Genomic DNA, 12,252 nt, shown 5'->3' with positions numbered 1-12,252 from the left:
TAAAAAAATCACTGCCTACTCCAAGGTTGTGAAGATATTTTTATGTTTTCTTCTAGAAGCTTTTAGTTTTAGCTTTTAGGTTTATATCTGTGATCCCTCTTGAAGCATTATTTGTTTACAGCGTGCGATAGGGGTCAAGATTAATTTTGTTTTTCCAGCCAGTTTCTCCAGCATCATTTGTTAAAAGGATATTCTTCATTGATTTGTTTCAGTGCCTCTTCTGAAGCTGTACGTGGTTGGATCTATTTCTGGAATCTCTATTCTTTTCCATTGATCTAATTGTTAATTCTTTCTTCAGTAACCACATGCTCTCGATTTGTTTGTCTTTATAGTAGATCTTGAAATTGGGTAGTGAAAGTCATCCAACTTTTTCTTCTTTTTCAAGATTGTTTTACTATTTTATGTCTTTTTCATTTATACATAAATTTTAAAATCAGCTGGGTTTTGGTAGGGGTTGCGTTGAATCTATGTATCACTTTGTGAAGATTTAAAATCTTAATAGTATTGAGTCTTTCAGTATACACATATGATATCTTTATTTATTTACAACTTCTTTGATTTCTCTCAGTAATGTTTTGTAGTTTTCAGTATGAGGTATTATACATATTTTATTAGATTTATCGCTTAATAGTTTATGATTTTGAATGCCATTGTTAATGGTATTTAAAATATTTTATTTTTCAATTTGTAGTTGCTTGTATATAGAAATACAGTGATGTTTGTATATGGCTTCTGTACACTATGACTGCAAACTCACATGTTATTTCTGGTAGATTTTGGTAGATTACTTGGGATTTCACACAATCATGCCATCTGCAGATAAAAACAGCTTTGCTTTTTCCTTCCCAAACTGTCTGCCTTTTTCTTTTCTTTACTTTTTTATTCTCCCTTACTACACAGGCTAGGACTTCTAGCACAATGTTGACTAGAAGAGGTGAGAACAGACACCCTTCCTTTGTTTCAATCTTCGATGGGAAATGTTCAGTTTTTCACCGTCATGTATGATGTTACTTGTAAATTTTTGATACGTGCTCTTTGTCAGATTGAGTACATTTTTTTCTCTTTCTGGCTTGTTAAACGTTTTTATCACTATTTCTTTTTTTGCAAGTATGCCTGCAGGACACATATGAAACATGAGGATCTGGGTAGTGATGACTTAGTTGCTAGGGAGGCAGGGAAAATGGAAAGAACGTGTACACCTACAGGCCAAACTGGATGGGATGGACAGAGGCCATACAATGATAATGTAGACAAACTGGCCTGGAATGAAGAGACTTTATTTCTGTTCCTGGCTCTGCCACCAACTAGCTATTTGACCTTAAATAAGGCACTTTGCTCTCTAGCACTCAGAGATACAGCTGAGAGCCATGGTGATCTCAGAGAGAATTTAGTAGAGTTGCAAATGTGCCTAAAAGATTTGAAAAATAAGAAATGTGAAAAGAGATGAATGTGCCTGGACTTCTTTGTCTGCTAAAGATAAGGCTGAGGTTTAGATTGGTTTTATATTACTTCTGGTTTACTGCACCAAGACAACCATTCACCTGCTGTCTAGTCTCTGAGTGTCTGGACGTTCCTTTCCCTTTTCTTCAATACCACTAGCTCCTGGTTTCTTTAGCTTTATTGTAAGTCTTGAGATCAGTTGGCGGTTTGTTCCCTAACCTTACTTTTAAGTAATTCGTTTACTAAAGTCTCCATCTGAAACATCTGAGATGAATTCTCTTTTTTGCCAGGACACTTGCCTCGCTGATACAAGTTGGCAGTGTCTTCTCAACGTGTAGGGATGTTCTTGGGCCTCTCTGTAAGCCTAGCCATTATGCCTGGGCCTGACTTTAAGTTAGCTAGGTGGGTCTCTCTCTCTCTCTCTCTAAATCCAGTCCCCCATCCCCTATCTACATTTACAATATTCTGGATTGTGGCTTAGGAAAATTATTTTAGCTGCTTTGAATCTCATTTGACTCCATTCCTTTGGTTCCTGCAGGTTTTTGCATTTTTATGAGTCCCTTTTGAGGATGCAGATACCCTTATGAGGGACATATCCTAAACCATTTTCAGTTTACAAAATTGTGTTGGGCTATCTATTCAGTGATACCATCAGTTAAGCAAGATTGTGGTTGAGGCAGCGTAGGAGCCATGGTGATGAGAAATGAAGGGAGTAGGGAACAGTGTCTAGCATGGAAATGGGGAGGGGGGTCTCTAAAGATAAACTTTTCCTGTTGATAGTTTTACTGGAACAACCCCATGGAAATACAAATCCTTTCCCCTAAAATTTCTGTGGATTCCCAGAGGGCTTATGTTCTTAAGGTTATTTCTGTTCCCAGGCTTGTGCTTTTTCTAAATTTCTTCAATTTTGGATTATCTTTTTATCCCAGTAGGTAAAGTCTATTCTATATTCATTGACCTAGATGTAAAATTCAGCCCCTTCTTTAGTTTCCACATTCATAAAATCCCACTGCCTTTAAGGCAAGAAGTAGACTTCCCTGAAGATTTAAGTGCAGGTGGGAAATATGGAGGAGGAGACAAAGGAGGCATTTTCATCACAGCAATACAACAACTTCCAACTGAATATTAGACTGTGTCCTTAAATGTTCTTCAGTGACCCTTACACTAGGGCATTTCACTGATCACTTCATTCCAGTGCATGCCCAGGCCTTGTACCATCTTCAGATCCTTTCCTTCCTCTCCCTCTGTGACTCTTCTTCTTTTCTCTCCCTCTCCCTTCCAGAGGGAATGCAGAGTGATGGAACCATTGGAGCCAGACATCTGGCTCCAATCTTGGCTTTATTACTGTTAACTTATGGCTTATACAAGTTACTTAAACTTTCTAATGTCAGTGGTTCCATCAGTAAATGGGCATAATAAAATTATCTATTTCATAAGTTTGTCATGAGTATTAGAAGTGTGTAGTGGATGCTGTCGTTTGCTGCCCACATGCCTTCTCAGAACCATGTTCATTTTTCCAGCTTCCAGGAGTGCTGGATGTTGATGATCTACAGCTAAGCCCCTTTCCCAGGCATTGCTCCTGGCGTCAGAGAATTTCGTCCCATGATTATACTCTCACAAGGGGCTGCCCATACCCAAAGACTGGTTGATGTGGAGGTTCAAAGTCTTGTCTCTCCCTGAAATTGCGGCCACTCTGAAGGGCCACTCCAGCTCTAGAACTTCAGGTGAAGTCAACTGAGACTTTTGTTGCAATTACATCACTGTTTAGCTTCTCATTTTGCCAATTCTGCTTCCCTCACTCTCCCACAAACTCTCCAGGAAACCTGAAAGCTTGTCTCAGAGTCTGTTTCCAACCTAAGAGAAAATGGTTAAACGAATGTCCAATGCATACTAGGTGCCCAATAAATTATTATCATTATTGTTTGGAGAATGAGATAATTTATTTTAAGAGATCTCCCAGAATATTCCAGACATATATAAAGCTACACAAGGGATTCTAATTAATAGTTTGAACCATGAGTAGTGAAAATAAAATTATCCCAAATTTTGACTATGGGAAAATAGTGTTTTTTCTTGCTGAAGATTAGCCCTGAGCTAACACCTGTGCCAATCTTCCTCTATTTCGTATGTCAGTCACTTGCCACAGCATGGCTGATGAGTGGTGTAGTCCATGCCCAGGATTTGAACCCACAAACCCCAGCCACTGAAGCAGAGCATTCTGAATGTAACCACTATGCCATGAGGCGGCCCTATTGTTTGATTTTTTTTTTTTAAGATTGGCATCTGAGCTAACATCTGTTGCCGATTTTCTTTTTTTTTTTCTTCTTTTCCCTTAAGCCCCCTACAGTACATAGTGGTATATTCTAGTTGTAGGTCCTTCTGGTTGTGCTATGTGGGATGCCGCCTCAGCATGGCTTGATGAGCAGTGCTAGGTTCATGCCCAGGATCCAAACTGGTCAAACCCTGGGCTGCCGAAGCGGAACATGTGAACTTAACCACTTGGCCGCGGGACTGGCTCCTATTGTTTGATTTTTTTAAATGTTACTTTACTAGAACATATTCTAATTAGCCTGCTCCAATAGAAGCATAACCTTATTACTTAGTAATGGACTCTTACCTGAAACTCTTGCTTACTGTAATTTTGTTGTCTCTGTATATTTGATTAAATATCCAAAACTGATAGTGGTGCTGGTAGTTTATAGCCCCATAAGGCTAGTGGTTAACCTGTGAAAAGCTGGTATGTTATGATTTTATAGACCAAAAGAAAAGTTCACGCCACAGAGATTGAGATCTCATTAGCCAGTAGAAAGTTAACTAGTCTTCGATCAGATCTAGCAGTCTTTTAAGGCATTTCTTTCCTGACTGTTGTAAATCACAATTTCTTATATACACTTTGATTTTGCATTCATCTTCCCTGTTGGTTATCTCATTGAGTTAAATAAAACTTCGTCAGATGCTCACTATCTATTTGTATGAGGATGTTGTTTTTAACAGTAGTTTTTCATAGGAATGTCTTTCTGTTTAAGTATTATTAGTTTCCGAAGGGTAGACTTATGATAGGAAGGTATCCAAAGTCTCATGGGAGGAACTGGAAAAGAGAAGTCAACATTTTGAAGTTCGCCGAAACCTCTCCTACTAAATCCCGACTTTGGGTCTAGTTTTGAAGCATGTGTATTTGCTGGGGCTGCTGTGACAGAGTGCCACACACCGAGTGGCTTCTACAACAGAAATTTATTGTCTCACAGTTCTGGAGGCTGGACGTTTGAGGTCAAAGAGCCTGCAGGGTTGGTTCCTCTGAGGGCTGTGGGGGAGAATGTGTTCCAGGCCTCTCCTGTAGCTGCTGGAGGTTTGCGGGCCATCTTTGGGATTCCTTGGTTTGTAGATACATCACCCCAGTCTGCCTTCATTTTCAGAGGGTATTCTTGCTGTGTGTGTTTCGGTGTCCAGATCTCCCCTTTTTATGAGGACCCAGTCACATTGGATTAAGGGCCCACCCCACTAACTTCATCTTAACTCGATAACTTCTTTAAAGACCCTACCTCCACATAGGCTTCTATTCCGAGGCACTGGGGGTGAGCACTTCCACATCTGAATTTTGGGGGGACGCACTTCAACCTGTCACAGTCTGATGCCTTTTTCTCCATTCCCAAGGATTTCTTTTTCCCTCAACTGATACCTGAAGGAGGAGAACATCATTTACTCTGGAGAGAATCCCATTTAAGAAATCTCACCTTGTTTCAAAATGTGGTTTATTTCCACATCCTACACCAAGCCTCTGCCAACACTGCTTTAGGAATGTGGTTCTGATGAGTTGGGCTTGCGAAATCAATCCTGTCTAACAGATGAGTTCACAAGTTCTCAGGGGCATTTAGCAGCCAGTCGGCTTTACAGATTAAACAAACAAACAAAATGCCTTTTTGGTGTTGCCTTCATTTACATGGATATAATTAAATAAATAGTTCCAATGGCATTTGGATTGCATTTTTTTTTTTAATATGTTGGTAAATTTGTCTGAGGGGAGAGGGTGGTGCTTTTTAGTTTTGCATTAGGCTGTTTGGCAAGTTGAGGGAGAAGGATGATTTCTTTGGCAACCGTGGAATTCTTTCCTGTGACTAGAAGAATCATCTTCTGTTTGAATAACCCCTTTGAACTGCCTGACACGTCACGGAAGCTTGTTAAATGTTTATTGACTGAACAGAAGTGTCCAGGGAACTTGGAATATTTGAGAGCAATCAAATAAAAAGCACATATTTATTCAGAGATTTACCATATACCTAGCTCTGACTGCCAATGCCGTGTAAGAGAATGGTAACAGCACTGACTATTTATTGTGCTTACTATTGTGCCAAGCATCCCTCACATATTAAAAAAAATTATCTCGGCTACTCTATGTGTTGGGTAATATTGTTCTTATTTTACCTACAAGAAAGCCGAAGCTAGAAGAGTTCAGAGACTTGACTACATAGCTAGTGACTGGTAAGGTAAGGTGTGTTCTTAACCTGTGTACGCTAACGCCTTCCAACCTGGCCTCGCTCCAGAAGGTCACATTCTTGTTGTGGAGCCGGGGTAATTCTAATGGAAGCAATGACAAAATTAGCATGGTGAGAAGCTAATTGTATTCTATGTCTCTTTTGCTATGTGTGTGCTGTTAGCATTCTATAGAACTGTGGGGATGTGTAGTGGTTAAGTATGTACAATCTAGAGTTAGATGCCTGGATTGAAATCTCACTTGGACCTCTTCCTATCTGTGTGATCTTGGACAGGTAGCTTAACTGTTCTGTGCTATAATTTTTTTTAATTAAAAAATAGGGGATAATAAAAGTACCTACCTCATTGTGAGGGGCATATAAGATATGTAAAGTGATTCAGTGCCTGGCAAAATGTATTTCCTACAAGAATGTAAGCTTCGCAAAGTCAACAGTTTATGTCTTTTATTCATTCATGTATCTTATGCATCTAGAACAGTGCTTGGTATTAAAGAGACGTTCTGTAAATACATTGTTGAAGGATTGAGTGTATTTCAATGTGTAAATTCCAGGGCTTAGTCACATTAGCAGACATAATGAAGTATCAGATGCCTGCAGATCTATGTAGAACAGTGGTTCTCAGCCCACAATACACATTAGAAATACCTGGAAGGCTTTTAAATAGGCTGATGCTTGAGTTTCCCATAGGCAGAGGTTCATCACCACTGCTGGAGAATCTCTGTGAAAGTAACAGCTACAAAGGCAGACTAAAACACGTGTTGAAGATTCAATACCAAAAGTGATTTTCTGAATGACTTAGAACCCTTTATTTCGATCATAATTATATCTTGAAAATGTCAATATGTATTAAATTGTCAAAAAATGCTTTGAGTTCATCTGCAATATGGGTTAAGATTTAGGCTTAAAGAATTACCCAAGGTTTGTTTCCCTGCCTAAATGTCTGGCGGGATATTTGGAATTTGAGTGGGGTTGGGGCAGTTTTTCACTGCAGGCAGCACGTCTAAATCAACCAGACAGCATTGTGGGCTGCTTTGAGTATAAGCAAAGTTAGTGCCAATTTAGGACGTATGGGGGGAAAAACACACCAACACACAATGATTAAGATCCGCCTTGATGTACCTGGGGAATTAAACCAAGGAGCAGAGTAACGCTTTAGACAGCTGGTTCCTTTTCTAGAACAAGGAGGTGAGTTCTTCAATCTCTCATGTGTCAGTTGCTTATCTTAGGAGACTTCCTGGCTAAGGGACCTCCTGATACTCCACAGCTCCTCCTCTCAGCAGGCGGGCTCCTCATTCTCTTCTCCCACCAAGTATCACTTGGAAAGGGAGTTGGCAAGAGGTGGATGGATGAGATGTGGGAGCCATATCAGCCTGTACTCAGAGCAGAACCAGAGTGAATTGAGAGAAATTTGCAAAATGGATAATTAGAGGCTATCTTGGCTACATGACCACTGATTTACATATTTGCCCATAGATTTTTAAAAATTCTCTTCATGAAGAGTGTATCTTGCATGTTTCCTTCAATAAACACAATAAAAAATATTACAAGTGTAATAATATTGTAACACTTTACAAGTGTTTTAACAATAGGATTCTATTTTAATGTCAATCACAAAGCCATTTTGACTGTCTCAGGCTTCCTAACAGTGAATTCTACCTCTGTTTTCCTTTATCTTGAAAGAGCTGCTTTGAAGGATTTCTGGCCCTTTCAGGAAAGAATATCTCTGAAATGCAAGGCCTGGCATATAATTCAAATCATCCTAATCAGATTTCTCAACACTTGATCTAATCAGCAAGCTGTTTTGCCTAGCTTCTTGGTCAAGTTCATTCATTAACTCAGAAAGCATTTATCGAATATATGCTGTGTCTACCCCTGGGCTAGAATGTAATAAGATTAGTAGATGAATTGAGCCCTGTCCTTTAGGAGTTTATAGTCTTATTGAATGAAGTGAGGGAAATAATAGAATGCTATTTAAAATGTATGATGGCTTTTATACTTTAAATATGGTACAGGTCTTTCATGGCAGGTAATCAACATTAACTGTGACTTTGAAACTGCATTATAGAGTATTTTCTTTTCGTATTTTAGAGTTCATATTGCAGTTGTCCTTTTCAAAGATTCTTTTGCCATTATAATCATCCTGCTGAAGTATTGTTGTAAAATTAATATAAAGAATCGTTGGCATTTCACGGCTTTACTGACTGTGGGTTTGGGATGATTCTGAGCAGGAGGAAAGAATGAAAAGTTGAAACCTCATTGATTTTTTATCAGACCAAATTGCAGCATAAAATCTCTGCCCCCTCAACACACACCAAGTTCTACCAGACTCTTAAATGTCACCTTCCACACCCAAGATGAATCCAAATAGAAAAATAACATCTACGAATTTTATTTGAGGCCTGAGAAATGATGAAATTGCTTTCTTATTTTGGAAGAAAATGTGTATACATGTGTGAACTAATGGAAAAAAGGATTTTCTCCATGGTTATTTAGAAGAATGGAAAGCTGTAGCCAGAAGTTACCTCCCACCCCACTGGAGTACCTACATATATTTTTCCTATTCTCTTTCTTATGGAATGTCCTTTTGTAAGCCCCATTTACAATTACAGACTGGCAGCGACTTTCCTGTTTCTTGCTTATTTTCCCCCTAATTAATGTTTCCATGTGTAGTAGATAGACACTTTTCTTCTATTAATGTTACAGAAAACCAACCTTAAATTTGCATCAGCAATGAGAAATAAACCATCAACAAAAGCCTGTATTTGCTTAATCATTTCTATTCACAGGCCAGAAAGAGTCCCTTTCATTGCCAGGCTTGGCCAAGGTGGAATGTTTGCATGTCTCTTATCTCATAGCCACTGTGCTTTTCTAGAGACGCATGCGTGCCTGGCATCCTAATTTGATTATCTGAGCGACTTGCCCCTCCTGGCGGTCCTAAGGAGCAAGAGGAAGCAGGTTTTGGGAGTCAAAGTCTACATCTTTGGATGAGTTAAACTCATTAGTCCTGTGGTTTCTACTGTGACAGTAGAATTTTATTTCCTCTCTTCTTTTTCACTCTGATCACAACTCTCTGTGACTGTTCATGAAAAGATGAAGGGTTTGTATTTTCTCATTCACCCAAGATTTAGGAATTCTTCAGCTCTTCTAAGGCTGTGTGCTTAGGCACTGTTTGCTATTTTTTGTTGGAATGTTTCAATTTAGGTCATGGTGACTGTTAAAGATTCTAGATTCAACAGAGGTCTGGTTTTTTTGTGATGAAAACTGTGACTCAGAATCATCATATGGAGTCCTTCAAAGCCGGAGAAAAGTCCTAATGAAAAATGCTAAAGAAGTTCCTTGAACTTAGGTGGAGAAAAATGCTTGGGGGATGAAGATCACCCCTTAAGTATCTTCCAATATTCTCTTCTTATTGCTCAATGAAATGGAATATACTTTGGGGTGAAGGGCCAAATTGATGTTGTTAATTATTTGTTTTCATGAAAGTGAGGATAGAGAATATTTTGTCTTTAGACTGTCTTCATTAAAGAACTGCATACTTGTAATGACCCTTTGAGGAATTATATAAAGCAAGTACACTGCCTACTGCCCACTGGGAACTTCTGAAAATAGGCTACCGGCAAGTTTTTTATGATCACTTCCGATTACTCAAGACCTATCAGCTGAAAAAAAAGAGGGCAGGACATTTGTGGAGCTCTCAGACATGCCTGGTCATTGATTAGTAGCTGCACAAGCCTAGATTCCTTTCTGGATTCATACTCAGCATTTCCTTGGGTTTGGGGGCTGCTGTTCATCTTGCTCAACTTTACCCAACAATTCCATTTCTGGGTGAAGTTTGCAGAGATTAGTGGTAGTACAGAGAGCCCATCTGCCTTCTACCGGCCAACAAAGCTTTTAGATTTTGCTCTGACTCCTTCCCCTTTCCTGGACAAGTTCCCTTTCCTTCAGTGGCTTAGTTATGATGAGACCTACCATATATCTGGCCATCACTGCCTTCCTTTTCCCTGTCTCATTGTCTGTAGCCTTGTTGCTCTGTATAGTGAGATGGGTGAAGGAGTCTGTGCATCTGGACCTCCCTGGAGACCCAGTGTGTCTGCGGGTCTAGTGTCAGAGATGGCAGATTCTTACTGCAGTGTTAACATCCTATGAGACAGGCTAATTAGCAGAGAGCTAATGGAGGTAAAGTGAATAGTGAGGTTACTGATGCTTTCCTTGGATGGGCCTGGATAAGTTAGTGCTCCCCCACCTACCCAAACATACCTGCTCCTGTCAACCTAAATAAAGAGGCAAACTGAGGCAAGCTCAAAATACCAGAAATTGAGTTTATTTGGGAATAGCAGATAACTGCAATTTGGGACGTGCAAACTGTAGGAAGCTATAGGTGAGTCCATTGATGGTTTGAGGAGAGCTGTTTTAATGGGCAAGGAGCGTAAAGAGAGGGGAGTCTATTCATAGTCCAAGCAGCAAGTTCATTGGCTTGAAGATGGGAAGGGATTTTTGGCAGCTGTTCATTGTCGAGGGTAAGTTTTGGCCTTCTGTAAATTAGGCATTTAGAGGAAGTCAGTCTCTCAGTTCTTAAGTTTCGTTTTCCTGAGTTCACATGTGTGAGATTCTCCATTTCATGTCCTTCGGTTCCATTTCAGATTAAAATCCTTTCACACTCCCGTAGAGCAGTTTGAAAACTCGCTCACAGAAGGAAAGCCCTGGGGAGTGTGTGTAAATGCAGACTCCTGGGCCTCACCCTGAGACCAATCCAGGACTCAGAGCTGCAGTCACCAGACCCACCTGATTGTAGTTCAGGTAGTTCTCAGAGCACACGTGGACACTCCTGTAGAGGGAAAGCCCCTCCCGCTTCCAGGGAGCTGCTTAGTTAGTTCATGAATCAGCACTCATATTTAAGCTTGAGACACTTGTCTGACATTTTTTGATGGAGCTGTTCAAAAAGTGAACTTCTGTTATTCATGATGATGCCCCAAGATCTCCTGGGTGAGCCCTGCGTTCTTCCTTTATCTTGCTCTTCTTCTTCTCTCCACTATGCTCTTATCTCTCCTCCCTCCTCTTGGCTCAGCAATGGTCATATTAGCTTGCAAAAGCAACTCCTCTTATTTCTTATCTTTGCAGACCGAGGTCACGGCTGACTTTCTCAACCTCTTCTCATTCATTCCCTCCTTTCTGACCTGAATTCTGTTATGTTCTACAAACCTAAAATCCAACCAACGTGTTTTAGTTTTCTCTTACCATGAACCTTGGTTAGCTATCTTGGTAAGGTCTTTCAGCATGTACAATTTCTTAGCAGACACCAGTCAGTTTTTTCCCATTTAGAACCTCGAGCAAGCTCTCTGTAGAAGTCCTCTGCGAGGGTAAGGGAGGATGTTCTTGAGACGAGCAAGAGTGAACTTGATGCTGTAGCCAGCTTTGCTGGCACATGGAGGAATTTCAATAGAAGACCTCAGGAGCCTACTTCTCTTGCTTTTGGTCTCTGGCAGCTTTAAAAGTGTCCAAGTATTGTGACTGCTTCAGCTCTAGATCCTTTTCTGTAAACAGAGAGACCTGCATTCTGCTCTCTGCCCTGAAAAGGGGCTTACATTTTAATTTCTGGTCCTGAAGCAATATTGTTCAAAGGTGGTCCCCTCAGTCCTCCTGTCTTTTGAGACCTGCCACGCTCTACCTTCACCATGCCCTTTAGAGAGAGACATTCTGTTACATTTGCAAAGGTTTTCACACGTGGAAGACAAACCCAGGCATCATCTCCACCCCACAGGAAATTTTTAGCTCTGTATTACCTTCTGATGTTGGTTTTTCTTTGTGTTTTTTCTTCTTGCTGCAGGAAAGCCATCTCCCGGGCAGGCCTGCAGCACCTGGCTCCCGCGCATCCCCTCAGCCTTCCTGTGGCAAACGGTCCAGCCAAGGAGCCCAGAGCGACTCTGGACTGGAGTGTAGGTGTCGGCGTTTTCATTTAAACATAATTCAGTTGCATGTGTGTCTTTCTCATCCTCAGGATTCCTATAGTTACGAGTAAGACTTATTTAATAATTTTCAATATTGCTGACTGACCCATCTTCAGATACCCAAGCTGTAGCTCCATTTTCCAACTCCTATGAAGTCAGTGTGGAAGACTAAAATAAAAATTTCATGAATCATTTGAAGCCCTGCTGCTTGGATTTGCAGCTGTGAGATGAAAAGTACCTCCATGCATGTGTTTTGTTTGGTCCTATCGAGTTGACGATGAATAGAGCTTACCCTTAGCAACATCATGGAATCAGAGTTTGATTTCCTCAGCTCAAGCTACCTTTTCTTTTTTGGTGCTTTTTTTTTTATTTTTCCTAAG

At 40.3% G+C, this 12,252-nt stretch overlaps 1 protein-coding gene across 12 annotated transcripts in view; it reads left to right on the top strand.

Annotated features, from left to right (window-relative positions):
* The window catches only part of DGKI (diacylglycerol kinase iota), a 423,828-nt gene that overhangs the window by 135,725 nt on the left and 275,851 nt on the right, over positions 1-12,252 (top strand). For all 12 annotated transcript variants that reach the window (XR_011438274.1, XR_011438273.1, XM_070265910.1 and 9 more), the window contains exon 2: positions 11,752-11,860. Coding sequence is in view for 10 of the 12 variants with exons in the window: in XM_070265910.1 (XP_070122011.1) it covers positions 11,752-11,860 (109 nt within the window). In the remaining 2 variants the exon portion in view is untranslated. The remainder of the gene's footprint in view (positions 1-11,751; positions 11,861-12,252) is intronic.

Source organism: Equus caballus, chromosome 4 (genome assembly GCF_041296265.1).
Source record: "Equus caballus isolate H_3958 breed thoroughbred chromosome 4, TB-T2T, whole genome shotgun sequence".
Classification (NCBI taxonomy): domain Eukaryota; kingdom Metazoa; phylum Chordata; class Mammalia; order Perissodactyla; family Equidae; genus Equus; species Equus caballus.
Note: the sequence above shows the minus strand (reverse complement) of the source record. Positions and strands in the feature narration are given on the sequence as shown.